We start from the raw sequence: 15,715 nt of genomic DNA on the forward strand, positions 1-15,715 counted from the left end.
TTCATATTAAAACAGCTTCATTTTTACAAGCATTCCCCTAGTTAGGACCATTTCGATGAAACAAATTCTGCAGTGGGAGTGTGTTGAGTACAGCAGGTCATGCTGTCGTAGCTTCTGCGTCACCGTGGAAACCTACGGGAGGACATCAAGGTCTGCCATGTTCTTGAGAACATGAACATACCTCCCAACATGACCCACGATTTTCGCAGACGACACCCGTCCGCAGCACAGATATTGCCAAGTGTCGCCCGAGGGTGTTCATTCGTTTTGCATTCCGTATTATTTCCGCCTCCATTTCAAGAGCTGACGGATGAGGCCAAATCACGGATGAGACATCGCCATGGCGATGGATCCTTAAGGCGAGGAGCGGGGGAGCCCAGGCTGATGAGAAATGTTCGCCGTCTAGACCGTGAATGTGAGGGGGGAAAAATCTATCCAGTGCTCCCCCTCTCCGTATAACCTGCCCTGGTTTCCTGATACCATGAAGGAATACCATCACTGTTCCTCTCATGAACAGATTCCTATGATTATCACACATAGACGCTGCTTTCTCTTCAAAGTATTGATGAGGTATCCATTGCGTTCTTTGCATATCTTGAAAAAAAGTCTTGCCCATATTTTTTTCAAACTTTTATTCATACAATGTATCTGTCCATGATAGTATAGCACTGTAGCTGTAGGTCTTTATTATATCCAGCAGATGGCTGTTTTTGTCACTTTATTTGCTGCACTTCTGCCCAAACTATCAGATCAAAAGACAGTCACAACCTTAAGATCAGAATAGAATTTCATGCGCAATTTTGTCATTGTTTCTTCTGCTGAATTATTTTTCACCAGTCAGCACAATCCACCAGCAAGATTTCGTCACTAATCAGTATATGGATGAAATTGTCCATCAGTAAACTGGGATTATGTAATCCCAAATAATCCCTTCCATATCACAATATTCTCCATTTGAGATTGTGACATTGTTGTAATAAACTAATTTTGTCCATTATACTCTGTCACCGCCAAGTTTGTTCAGTGTGGTTGGTCCATCTTTTTTTTTTTTTGGGGGGGGGGGGGGTAGAATTGATCCAAATGCTAGCAGAATAGCTTTACAGTTTGAGATAAAACATTCAAGAACATAAAGGGTAATAGTCAATGCTGTATTAAAGAGTCTGAATCTGGTAAATATGACGTTGGAATTATTCTTTGAATGCTGTTGATATGTCTGAAATGTATGTTACTGTTTTAAGCTGCTCTGGATACACTGGCCATGACAAACATATTATAGTTAAGGGTATTCTAAGGCATCTGCTTTACAGCTTTACAGCTCTAAGTCATTAGCAACATGATCGAATCAGACCGAAATAATCTACCCTAATCTAATAGTGCTGGAAGGGAATCTAAAAGGAGCGTTAAAGGAATGGCTCTTTGATTACTTCATTGTACTACGGGCAGGATCTTTTTTTAGCCGTAAAACTGCCTCAAATCAATTTTGGAAGATACCTGTTACACAGTAGGCTTCACATCATCAATGGAAGATGAACTTTCTCCAAGAATTGTACAGTGTAACTCTGTAGAATGGCCTTAAGGAATGGTTTGGTATTGTTTTATAAAGGCTTTTGGCCTCACCATGGATACATATGAAAGGAATGGAGAAGTAGGAATATTTTACCTGTTTGTGTGTGTGTGTGTGTGTGTGTGGGGGGGGGGGTTATGTTTTGCTAGGATATATCAATCCTCATCATATAACCACACATTCCATTTGTGAGGTTGATATGAGTTATTCAGTTGTTCTGAAAAATGACATGACATGAAATATTATGAAATATTTATGATTGTCTTTTTTAATCATTCTTTTGGTGCTGGGTGCATGTATAGATTTTGCAAGTCATTTTTGGAGGACTTATTTCATCTGGAACAGTTATCAGTGTTCAAAGACTGCCATAAGATCATTATGCAGAAATGGGAAATAAGAAATGAAAGAATGAATGTAAGTGCTACGTACTTTGAGTTACAACGTAAGTGTAATCCCAAAGCACACTCTAGTGAGCATTACTGAGTTAACTTAAATTATATCGACAGAAAAAGCTACATCATTCATCAAAATCAGATTTTTAAAAAGGTAAGATAAAATAATAGAATTTTCATACTGTAATGTTGGTCTATTCATTCATGTCAATTTATGTATGTTGCAGAATTGCAATTTACGCTTCATCTTGCGAGTTTAATATAAGCAGCTATTACCTTGGTAGCCAAGCAACCATCAACTTTTTTTTTTTTCCGGGATGTCAATATCATGCCCGTATGAACAGTATATCTAGACTCGTATTTGTAATGTGCATGCTTGCGGTTTTCAAGGATTAACATCAGTTACCATGGGCCTTGTGCTGAAAATTCTGATCATCTGGTAGAATATTTTACTACCCATATATATTATTACATCCCCTGTTTCATCTGGGCCCAGCCATGAATATGCTTTCTGCATGACACAACCCTGGAAAATGGCGGAAGGGGGAGCCCGGGTCCCGTGGCAAGAGCCGACGCTGCGGTGGTGGAATCCATTTATTGAAATTATGTGCTAGCAAGACACTCACTGGTACCTCCTGCGAATACATGGGGGGATGGAGGGGAGGTGGGGGGGGGGGGGGGGGAAGGGGGGATGGATCGAGGGAGAAAATGAGTTTGATTACGGGACATTAGCCCTTGACGTCACGGAGACACAGCAAGGGAGATTCCAGGAGACGGAACGAGGGGAAAAAATCTGTAGAGGCTTTTTGTCGCCCATTCTCAGCACTCTCTTCCATTTTTTTTTTCATTTTATTTTTGTCCGCGTTTATTTTCATAGTCTTCGTCCTGGGTGTCTTTAGTAGGTTCGTTTGGAGGATCGACGCCGGAAATGAATGTGGTCTTTACAGCACCGGGAATCAATAATTCCAGCAGAGAAAATTGATTTGTGTTTACGGGCATCTCCCGATGGTAGGGTTAAGTAGAAATGTCTGCAAAACAACGGAAAGGGCACCTCGTATTTTGAGGTCTATATGGGAGGGAATCCTTGATGTCTATGGTTGTAGCACTGACTAGAATACATCTGTTGTGAATAAAGACTGTTGTTTCTTAAAGGCACTGTTTACCTTTGCGAGCAGTGATTTAAAACATGTTTGAGTTATCATGTTTGATGCATATGTGTAGGTCAGTTGTATCACAAGACATCCTACCATATAAAAATTTTGCAATAAGGAGTTATCACTATTTTTTTTCCTTTAAACCATAACTGTAGACGGTTTAGTCTAGAAACATTTTTATTATAATTATTGTTCACATTTTGTGTATTTTATAGTACTTAGCATTGATTATACTTTTTAACTTTTGAATACACTGGTTGTTTCTATCCCTAACTCACATTTCAGAACTATTTTGAAGCACTAAAGCTGGGTTTTTGTTTCATCTGCAAATGGTAAACAATGCCTTTAAGAGATGAATTGTTATTTTTATATGACCTAATGTTAACATATATTTCTCATATTTGCGGATCATACTTATGTATTTCATTCAAACCATGATTTAGTCTTTAACTGCAATGCTTGGGATGATATTACATTTGTTTGAAGAATGGTTTGCAGATAGATGAATTATGTTATTACAATCTTGCAATATCTCTCAGGATGTTTTGATAAGTGCAGATTAAAAAACAAATGCAATGAAATTGGCTGGCACCCCACATGATAGTCTCCATAATTGCTGCCAAGATCTGTACGCTATCATCTTCATGCAAGCCGACCCATTTATCGAAAACGATCGTGCTCAATGGAGCTTTAATGCACCACATCTGTTGCCCATCTAGTACAAGCCGAGTGCGTTGATGTTTTTTCAGTGACGCATTTTGTCGGCCAGGACCAATCCTCGAACCGATAAGCCCAGTTATTCTTCTTACAGGCTGAAGCTAAAACGATAATCCTAGATTTTTGGATGACTCTGCACGCACAGACACTCCACTGGTTCATCTCATGCCCTGATGCGAAAATGATGTGTGATGTTGAATGGCCATTTTGTTTGTTTGGAATCGTGTCAGCGTGTCACAACGGTGTTAAATGTCCCCCCTTTTCTTGGTTCGCAAACCGACTGGGAAGAATGTGATGAAATGTATGCCAATACACACTTGCAAACCAAACCTGCCCCACGCTGAAAAAAAAAATCTTTTGCATGCCCTGCATAAAACGCACTGAAATAGAGACCATGGCACAATTGCCACACATACTGCAGCTGTACAGGTGGTAATAAAAGAAAAAGAATTATACACTTACGATGACCAGTTGATTAATTTGATGTATGTTAGTGATCTCAAAAAGTTCAAGTTCTCTCATTTAATGGCGAGCGACATTGCTACATCCATTGCTTGATTCAGTTAGGAAGTATTGCCAATGACATGATTCCTTTAATGTCATTCATATTTGCTCAAATATTTACACCATACAGAAATTCATCAGAAGGAGATACAGACAAATTTTGCAGTTTTATGTGTTTGCCTCATATCAGCACCGATATCAATCATTGTCAGTTGTGTGAGTTTTGAAAACTAATATGGCAAGAAAAGAATACATTAAATTTCATATTTGAAGTAAAAAAATTCTCTCCCTGGTCCCATTACAGGCAATTTTGGTCCCTTGTAACATATAATATGGGAATGAAAGAGTTTGTCTCTGTCTGTACAATGTCCTTGAAGTCAGTGATATTGTTTGAAATTTCATCGCTTAATTTGCAAATCTCGTGGCTTGAGTGACAAATTAGCATGCCGGTGCCCAGTACACTAGAGTATGTCATGTGCTATTGTTAGAGACATGTGATAGCGCCTGCATGTAAACAAGCCACAGACATTTCAACAAACAAACACACATACACACACACATACACATACCCACACAGAATGAGAAAACAGAAAAGGTACATTGTATGAAATGTAATTTTAGAATCATAATACTCTGTAGATAATTCAATTAAATTCAAATTTAGTTCAATTTATTTTCATTGTACATTTGTATTTCCATCCAGCAAAAGGTAAGAATACTTTACAGAAAGCATACAGTTGACTATGTTGTGGTAGGGAAAAAAAAAAATCTTCAGCCCTGTGAAGAGCAATAGACAACACAGAATGAGATATTGTGATACATGGTGTCTTCATTATTTGACTCACCAATGTATGGACCTCTTTCATCAGATGGGCAGTTCGTCCTGTATAAAGGGGGCAATCGTTTTAGCTGAATTATCTTTGATTAGACCATCGCTCCATGGAAGTACATTTTTGTGTGCATGCTGTTTCTTCCTTCTGGGTTTATTCCTTAACCCGTTGAGGATGAACTAATTTTGCTACACTTAGCCGAGTATACTCGGGACTCGTCCTCAACGGGTCAATTTGCCTTCCCCTGTTCAGATATTGTCTATGTGTAATTTTTCATCTTTGCTAATTGGTTCCTTAAAGATGTCCTTGAATATGTACTTATTGATATTTACTGATTGATTGACTACAACTTCAACTTCAGAAGGAAATGAAAACACAAGAAAGAAGAGAAACAGACATGACAGAAAGACAAATATACAAACAGACATTGATAGAAAGAGATAAATCAAGTGGACAAATTATAGCTGAGTGACGATGCTATGACAAAACATGACAGTTTGTTTACTGTGGTCGGCCAGCAGCCATAACAACCTCTAATAGCCAACGTCCGAGCACACATCAACTTTAAAGGCTTTCCTCAAATCGTACTTTGTATAGCGGAGCACTGGCCGGTAGCTTCCTCCTTTGGACATTTTCGGGGCTTACCGTATTTCCACCTCAAAGGGACGGATGAGGCTGGTAGTTTGGCCAAATCCAGGCAATTTAAAGAGTCAGCTGCAATTTAATGGTCTCAGAAAGTAGGAAAGATGGGGAACGGACACAGTGCAAATGTAGTCATGGTGAGGTCATTATGAATATAAACTAAGCGCTGTAGAGGAGCGTGTTTTCAAGAAATGCATTGATATAATGGCAGCCGTCACACCAATATAGCAATGTTATGCTAATGTGATACATCATGGTAGGTCTACATGAAATATTTGCGATGAAGAGACACGCATCATTTGTATTCACTGTTTACTGAAATGTGAAGTCACCATACTACCAGAAGGCAATAATATTGTGTATTAAACATTTAAGAGCCTCCCTACCCCCCCCCCCCCAAAAAAAGATGTTATAAAAAACGGAAAATAATAAACCCTCAGCTAAATTGTGCAATCTTTCTCTGGTATCTTTTAACTAAATCATTCATTACTATCCATATGGTATTTTCTAGTGTGATCAATACTTGAGTACCTACTTGTACAGTATATGTCTGTTTGTCTGTTTTTTCTACATGACTATACTCTTTCCTTCTCTTATTCTCTCTCTCTTTTGCCAAACTTTCATACTCATAGTCCGTGTTTGTATAGGAGGCAGTATGTATTCTGTCCACTTATTATTGAGTTTAGTGCAACAATGAGGACAAGTCCATTGTGCAAATGAATTTGTTGGTTCCATAGAGAGCATAGAGGGTGGGATAGGGATAATTGAGGGACAGTCTTGAGGGAAGGCTAGCCCAGAGGCCATTTAAAAAAAAAAAAATCTTTGGGATCATATCTTAACAGAGACTATAAAACCACTCAATCCATTTTGGTTCAGATTTTGGCGCAAACAAGGCACCAACTCCATATCCAGACAAACCCATGGGGGAATGGTCAAAATTTTGAGGAGGTTGTGGGTTTTTGGGGTATGGATTTACTGTGTTATTTTACAACTTGTTTACCACCATGCCTCTTTCTCTTTGTGTCTGTGTGTGTCTGCGTGTCTGTGTGTGTGTTTGGGAGATGACCTTTTAGTAGCCCTCACCTCAACTTTATTTGGCTGTAATCTCCTCAGGTACAGGAGAGTATTTTTCTTTTTCATCTGTTTGTTAATTTTCAGAGATAACTTCTAGTCCGTGTTTGTAGATTGTTGCCAATCAAAGCCAAACAGTAGGGATCCTGAGTTGTGGGAGATGTCTAAAAAACTATGATTATTTGATTTAGCATTTCTACACTCAGGTAACTAGTGCTGAAGTGAACGAATTGAACCCGCTTATTTTGAATTTGATTTGTATTACCCTTGCTGTTTCCATTTTGTCTCACAACTGCCAAATAACTGTCTTATTTTGGGAAGAAACTGGATTGTCTCGTAACATTTGGAGAAAAAGAAACAAAGTGTAACATTAAATGTCTTTTCATTTTTTCATGCCTGTGGTTACATACATTGCTTCCTTGTAGGCTGATGTACTAGATCTTACATCTGCTGTTACCCCAAGCTGTATTTGTTGCAGGTTATTTGTATGTCCTCCTAAGCTAACACCAACTATAAATCTCATTAAAAGAGCTTATTAATTTATGTGCAGTAATGCCTGAAAATCTCATAGAACAACCCATCCTCAGAGCAAATGGTAAGTTGAGGTACAAGCTGTAATCTCTGTACTTTGGTACTGAGAAAGGTGTCACGCATTAATATTGTTTCTGGAACTTTTATAACAACGGTACCATATAGTGCCATAATTTACACAGATGGTGTGTTATCTGCTTCTTCTTTTTTTTTTTCATTTTTTCCATCCATACAATATTTCTTTGCTGAGGTCAAATTATCGTTCTGTATAATTTTGATCTCTGTGGATGGAAATGTGGATGGCATCCATTGTGTTTTGTGCATCCATATAGCATTTGATCAAATCATAATTCAAAACAAATCATAATTTCAAATTGTCATGAAATACAAGTGTTTTGATACCAGTGGAGTACCTGAAAATGATGCAGCTATATATTTGTTTATTTGTGTGTCTTTGTCTATCTCCAGATCCCTCTATGCTGCTTCAACTGTGTGCTAACAAACAAGAAGACGATAACAGTGGACGACATTAAGGAGGTGAGTGATATTTCTCAATCTCTTTTTCCATGCCTGACCATGCTTGTCATGGTTACATAATATAAAGGGTATAAAAATGATTACTGAAATATTTAGGCAGCTACCTGCCTAGCTGCCAGTGCACTGGGACGGCAGCTTGGACGGCAGCTACATACATTAACATTGTGTCTCCCATATCCAGCCAATTCGCCTATCCAGATGAGCGCTGGTCCCGACATGGCCGGATAATCGAGGTCGAACTGTAGTTGTATTTATATTTTGTAGATGTTTTTGCTCGTAAAGAAAATAAAAGAGTAGCAGTGATCCATTTGATTGGTCCCATCATGTAAACACCCTCTGTTTTGATGGGCTATTACTTGCTCACTATGAAGGTTTGTATTCAAAGCAAAAATATACTTTTCTATTGTGTACCCAAGGTCAAGAAACATGTGGTAGAACAGTGAATATTTTCAGAATATCTTCCTGTCTTTAAAGATATTGAAGATTGTAGTATTTTGCAAATGGAGGTGAAGACATTACTAAATTGTGAAATGCATGAGAAATCTGCCATGATAAAAAATCAGATCATTGGCATTGTTCAACAATAGATGGGAGCTGAAGCATATGATATGGTGCATACATGTTAATAGCTTTCACTGTACTGCAGACCACCTGTGCATGTGTCGAGTACAAAGTGATCTCAACATTCACTTTACACCAAGCCGAGGTGGCATTTGATGCCAGTGTAAATCCCTCTCCTGCTCAATCCAGTCGGCAACAGGCTCATTCACTGCTACTCTGCAGAGTGGCTCTCTAACTAGACTGGTAAAGACCACCCTGGCAACCTTTATTGGATGATCCTTGACCAAGGTCGCCCCTATCCCCTCCCTGGGAATCATGCGTCCCACCGCCCTGGTTAGGATGCCGCGTGTTGTGTCTCTCGGACGGACCGACCACAGCGCGCCCCTGCGCTGCATTTCAATCACGCTAACGTCCTTGGAAGTGGTGGGGAGCTACTGATATAGGCAGCATTTTTTTCCCCCTGGTCTCTTTTTGACACTGGCCTGGAGATGGCTCAGTGTCAGGAATGAAGACTTAAAGGGGCTACTCATGCAGTAGCCACTTATTATGGCTCATGTATCAAGCGATGACTTAATTAGAAGGAGCAGTTTTTGAGGTTGGAAAGGTCAGTGATAATTGTATTTGCAGGGTAGGTATTATGATTTTTGTATTACTATTCAAATCATTGCATGGAAACAGGGAAAGAGTGTTTTAAAAATAATTGAAATTAAAATCCTGTATTGTTTCAACTTCAATTCTTTCTGTTCTTCACTGCCTGAGGATATGCTATTCTATGAAGGACCCAATTTTTAAAAGAACTTATTTACCACCAGGTCAATGTCCACGTTATTGCGTCCTGATAAATGAATTGCAAAATGAACCAGTAATCAATCCTAGGTACTAAAACCTGAAGTAACTACTATAGATTTGAAGAATAAAGAAAAAAAATTCTACAAATTCAATCTTTGCAAGGACAGTGCTGCCTGCTGCCCTTTACACCTGGATTATAGATTCAGAATTAAGATAAAAAGTGGAAAATTTTGCTGAAAAAGGAGAAACAGCTGTGAGTAATTAAAAAGATATGAGCACTACCACTAATGTTAGCAGTTTATGCATGGTAAAGACTCAGCGTGAGCAATGAATATGTAAAATATTTTTCTTTTCTTTTTTTTTTACGGTGGTACAATGTCGTGTCTCATCTTCAGTATTATCTCATGGACAAACTCAGGGAATGAGAGCTCAGTTTGCTTGGTGACTTTTTCCAGAACAGATGCTGCTGTTTTTGTTTTTTTCATGAAATTTAGATGCCCTCCTGATGGAGGGAACATCTGAAACCACTTAGGACGTGGCTCCGAAAGGCCAAGCCGTTCAGCTTTCGTTTGCTTGGCTCGGAGGCAGTCATCTTAGATCAAGGGAGAAACAATCACATGGGGAAACTAGCCGAACATCGAAGCCACGGCTGTCCAAGAGTGTGCCTCGTATCGCTGTCTCTCTCTCTGACGGATATCACGAGGGAATTAATGCTTCTCGAGAGTCAGACTACTGCTGACGCAGAGTTGTGATTGGATTTTGTCTAGGGTTATCCTTGTCCCAAATTTGAGCGCACCTGGGCTTGAGCACTGAAAATTTACCTACCCTAAGCCCTTGGAATATCTAACAAAAAAAGAAAGAAAGAAAAAGAAATATGTATCCATCCCTTGGGTGACAAGACCTCAAATCTCAATTGGCACTTTGAGAAAACCTAACTCAATTTTGACTATCACAAGTTCTGATTTGAGTTTTGAAACAGAACAAGTATTAATGTAATCCAAAACATTTTTTTTTACATTATTTGACGTCAACATTGATGTTATTTTGTGAAAGTGCGCACTTTTTTTGGCTCCCCTGAAGATTCATAATTTAGATAATATGTATGTGACATTGTCATGTGTAAATTCTTTCCATTGCAGCACCATTATGTAATATCCTCTTTTTGTTTGCATGCTTCATAGAGCTGCTTTTTGAGATCTGTGGTATTTGTGTTTTTGGTACGTTTAGAATACTTGTCAGCTTTTCCGGCTCAAATCTCTTGTGATGGGTTCCATGTACAAAACCAAAATCAGTCGGATCAAAATTTCCCCTTGATTTTCCTTTCATCGTCTTTGATAGAAGACAAATGTAAAAAAAAAAAAGAAGAAGCAAAGAACCAGATCAACAAGAACCCAACATCCTATGGTTAAGTTCACAGTCCTCAGTTTTCTTGCACTGTAGCATTCTGTTCAAGCCACTGTGTGTTCACCTTGCCAGTCCTGAATATGGTCACCAACCATTTTGTTAAAGTTTGCCAATTTTTCCCCCTTTACTTCTACCACTCTTTGCCCAAATGTCACGTGCGATTCTATTTTCCGTTGCTAATCATGCTGAGTTATCGTCAAGACTTGAGAAACAGCCCAACGGTGACAAAATATGTTGGAAAACTTGCCCTCCTTATCAGGCAAATAGATTCATAGCTTGGTCCCATGTACTGTCTCCCAGGTTAGTCAGATGGTCTGCAAAAATAGTTTAACACTCAACTATGTTCTGGGAGGTGTCATAATATATAGATGCTGGGAGTTCCAAAATAGACTACTATCCAGGGTATTCGCAGAGCTCAATGGCTTTTCCAGAATGTAGAGTGTACATGTTTTCCTAAAAGAGAAGTGTGTCATACCTGCCCCTGTAAGAGTCATCTGTCCAAGGAAAAATTAAAAGAAAGGAACCAAAAGATAAATATTTACTGTTAAAGTGGAAATTTCATGGTGTTGAAATTTTTGGGCATTTTACACAACCAGAAACTAGCATGAAAATAAAAGCATGCAAATATTTTTGCTTGCCATATGGTCCATTAGTCGATGTCTTGATTTTGTGGAATTAAAAACATGCGAAACTCATCTTACCCAGCCGAATGTGAAAAATTACTCGTGCAAAAGTATGCACTTATGCACTTTTACAGTAACCTTTTGTGTGGGCTATGTTCATTTTGCCAGATAATGAAATCCAGGGGATAATATAAAGGTCACTGATGTAAATGTAAAAAGACCATTCAAAAAGAGATGTTTTAGAAAAGCAGAATAGAAATATATACTCCTGTGTCTACATTAACCCATTCCCTACGGGAACCTGGCGACCTGTGTGTTAAATATATGGGGATTTCAGAATTTGGCATGGAACGGGTTAATGTAGTTCCCCTGCCCGTTGCAATAATTTAGACTTGAGGAAATTTGTGAATTTTCATTCAGATTGAAACTTAGTATGGTTTACTGTTCACAGAAAGTGATCATTGCGCTCATTAGCCGGCATCGGAAGATAGTTTAGTAGGGGATACGAGATGGTATTGCACTCGTGTTGCCGTTGTCTGTGCACCATGACCTAATCTGTGTTATCACTCATGAATGAGGTCTCTGCACCTCTATGTCGCCAGAGACACGACATATACACTTTACAGGGTGCGGAGTCTCATAAAACTTTTAGACGTTCCTCTCATGCATGAGCTAGGAGAGCCTTTACCTGATGCGTCCTAGTTAATGACACCCCGATCACTCAAAGTGAGCAGAGTAATGCTAGCGGTGTGGTAATGGGATGGCCCACTGGCTATCTTACTGAGATGTAAACACACCTCGGAGTAGAGGTCTAGGGGCCCCCAAATCATTGAACTCTGTGACAGCAGATAGAAAAGTAAATGCCTTTTGGCAACCTTGTACCGATTCCATTATTGACACACTTTTTTTTTTTCATACTGTCCTCCACATAGTACTCTCTGTTTACACACACACACACACACACACACACACTCACTCACTCACACACACACACACAAACATACGTATGTACATAAACACACACAACACACATGCACATGAACACACACACTTGCCCAACCGGCTTGCCCCGCCCCTCTACCATCACACTTAAGCCTCTACCTCTGTCTCTATTTGTGTAATCTGGTTTTGGAGATCCTTTGCCCACAAGTTATGTACTTTGGCCTGTTAAACTTCTTTCTCTCTCTAACTCTCCTTATTCTCTTTCCATCTATCTATCTCTCTGTCTATCTCTCTATATATCTATCTCACTCTGTCTCTCTCAATCTATCTATTTCTATCTCGATCTCTCCATCTCTATCTCCATCTATCTTCATCTCTATGAATTTATATACATATGTACATGTATATATATATATATATATATATATCTCCCTCTCTCCATGTCTCTATCTATCTATCTCCCTCCTTCTCTCTCTTTCTCTCTCTCTATCTCTCTCTATCTCTCTCTCTCTCTCTTTCTCTCTTTCTCTAGATATATATGGGCTGTGAAACGAGAAAAGGGCCCATAGGGCATAAAATACCAAAAATGAGTTTTTACCGCTGTATTGCAGAATGAACTCTCACGTATTCAGATATGCAATCCATTTCCTGATATTCCACTAATAAATGCCCCAACTATTGCATTTAAAAAAGCATGTTTTGCCCTAATACTCCCACCCTTTCTTAAGCATTCACGCACAGCTAGCTACAGAGCAACTTTCATCTTTGTTTGCGCATGTTGGTTTGTCAAACTTCAGTGCCGTTTTATGGCGTTTGTGCGCGACAGCGCTAAGGGCCCTTTTCTTGCGTCACGGCCCATATCTGTTTATCTCTTTCTCTCCATCTATCTGCATATATCTCCCACTCTGTCTCTCTCTCTCTCTTGTTTCTTTTTACCCTTCTTCCATTGCAACAGTCAGTAACCATTACGGTGCTTTGTTTGTCAATTGGCACAGATGTTTGGAAACTATCTGCCAGTAAATTGTGTCACCATGGCCTTTGACGTTTGAGCAAGCTGGCTAACTTACAATTAGGTCAAGTAAAGAGAACTTAAAGGACAAGTTCATCTTCATAGACATATGGGTTCTTTGAATTGGAGCAATATTAATAAAACACATCAGTAAAAGTTTGAGGAAAATCGGACTAATCCGTTCAAAAGTTATGAATTTTTGAAGTTTCTGCTCAGCCACGGCTGTATGAGAAGACTACTATAGCTTGTGATGTCATATGAGTACAACAATATAAAGAAAGAATAGAGAAAATTCAACACATTTTCACTTTTCTCCCATAACAAAAGAACACTCGACTTCTCTCTTTCAGAAAGCAGGGGGAATGTTATTACCCTTAACATACGTCAGTAACAAGTTGAAGAAATGTGCACTTTATTAAAAAAAGTGAAGTTTTGTGAAATTCTCTTTTTATTTTCCTTGTATCATTGTACGCATGTGACATCATACACTGTGATAGTCTTGTCATCTAGCAGTGACTGCGCAGATACTTAAAAAATTCATAACTTTGGAACGGATAGTCTGATTTTCCCCAAACTTTCACTGATGTGTTCTACTAATATTGTTGCCTTCACTCAATCCACATGTGTATAAAGGTGGACTTGTCCTTTAATCGAGTGCAGATGAAAAAGCACAGCAAGTTACAGCTAAATGCATGGGCACCTATAGGATTAGACAGGATGTTTATAAGTGTCATCCACAGAGCTGGATTTCATTTCTGGACTACTTTATCAAGTAGAAGAAATGTTTGGAATCTACTTATTGTACAAGCCAATGAGATGACACACTATGTAGAATAAGATCATTAACACTTCATCATGAAATGTTCATCAACCGTTTGTTGTTGTTGTTTTGCCTATTAGTAGGTACGTTTGTAGTATTGTATACACCGAATATTTCGCGAGGTTTTTATACCCCCGCCAAACGAAGTTTGAAGGGGGTATATAGGAATCAGCGGACGGTCGGTCGGGCGGTCGGTCGGGCGGTCGGGCGGTCGGTCGGGCGGTCGGTCGGGCGGTCGGTCGGGCGGTCGGTCCGTTGCAAATCTTGCGTCGCGAACTACTTCCTCAGTTTTCAACCGATTCCCATAAAACTTGGCACAGATGTGTGCCTTGGGTTGTAAATGTGCAAGACGTATTTTTTGACAGTACCCAAAAGTTCGTTGCCATGGTAACGGCATATTATGGGCAAAAATGGGTACAAATCTTGCGTCGCGAACTCCTCCCACAGTTTTTGATCAATTTTTATGAAATTAGGTACAGATGTTCATCTGAATATGTTAATGTGCAAGACACATATTTCCGCAGTGGCAAAAAGTGCGTTGCCATGGTAACGGCATGTTATTGGTAAAATATAGGGCAAAATGCTTCATGGCAAAACTGCTTCATCAGTGTTCTTCCAATTCTCATGGAATTCATATTGAATGTTTGTCTTAGGATATAGGTCAGCATGATACATTTCTTGACAGTGACAAAAAGTATGTTGCCATGGTAACAGCTCACATATTATGAGCCAAAATGATGGAAAATTTTGTGTTGCAAACTGCTTCCTCAGTTTTTGCCCAATTTCCATGAAATTTGGTACAGATGTGTGCCTTTGGTTGTAGATGTGCAAGACGCATTTTTCGACAGTACCCGAAAGTACGTTGCCATGGTAACGGCATATTAATGGCAGAAGATCAAGGAAAGATCTTGCGGATTTAACTACTTCCTCAGTTTTTTGACCAAAGCTTATGAAATGTTGTTTGGCTGGGGTATAACCAGTCGCTGTAGCGACATTTCTAGTTGTTTTTGCGAATTTCGCGAGTCAGGTGCTATTCGCGAAATTAAGACATGCGAAAATATTGACTCTGATCCCGATGTGAATGTGACGTACGTGTGTACACTTCTCCGTTCAGTGCAGGACTCCACAATCGCGAATTTAACCACTCGCGGAATTGTCAGGAATTCCCGATTCGCGAAGTATATGGCATAAGCAGTAACTGTATACAAAGCTTATGATCTACAGCTTCTTTATCCCATAATGCCTCAAACATACATGAATGCACTATATTCTTTGGCAGACACAAAAGCACACTCCCCCCCCCACACACACACACACATAACACACAAACACACAAACCAAAACAGATGTTTTTAAAAAAAATGCTGAATTGAGACTTTCTTTTTGTATTTTCTTGACATTAACAACCCCCTGCTCCAGAATCTGTGTTCTTCAGGACTGTGTCTGCCATTCAAATTAATCCCTTTGATCGGCAAAAATGTGAAATTGACATTTCAGAAGCAATGAGATAGTCCACGTGGGCATTACTCGCTTTCCATCCCCTCTTTGTTTTATAATCTCAGTGTTTGGCAATTTGCCTCAACCCACTCAATTGCCCTTTCCCGTTTTAGGGGGATGATCAATAT

General features: G+C 39.3%; 1 protein-coding gene across 1 annotated transcript in view; it reads left to right on the forward strand.

Annotated features, from left to right (window-relative positions):
• LOC139709564 (cGMP-dependent 3',5'-cyclic phosphodiesterase-like) overlaps positions 1 to 15,715 on the forward strand; it is a 72,461-nt gene that overhangs the window by 14,638 nt on the left and 42,108 nt on the right. Inside the window, exon 5 of the mRNA XM_071621527.1 lies at positions 7,874 to 7,942. Coding sequence (XP_071477628.1) covers positions 7,874 to 7,942 — 69 coding nt within the window. The remainder of the gene's footprint in view (positions 1 to 7,873; positions 7,943 to 15,715) is intronic.

The sequence above is a fragment of the Diadema antillarum genome, unplaced genomic scaffold (assembly GCF_040938485.1).
Source record: "Diadema antillarum isolate AM-2024a unplaced genomic scaffold, OU_Dant_1.0 scf00000038, whole genome shotgun sequence".
Taxonomy (NCBI): Eukaryota; Metazoa; Echinodermata; class Echinoidea; order Diadematoida; family Diadematidae; genus Diadema; species Diadema antillarum.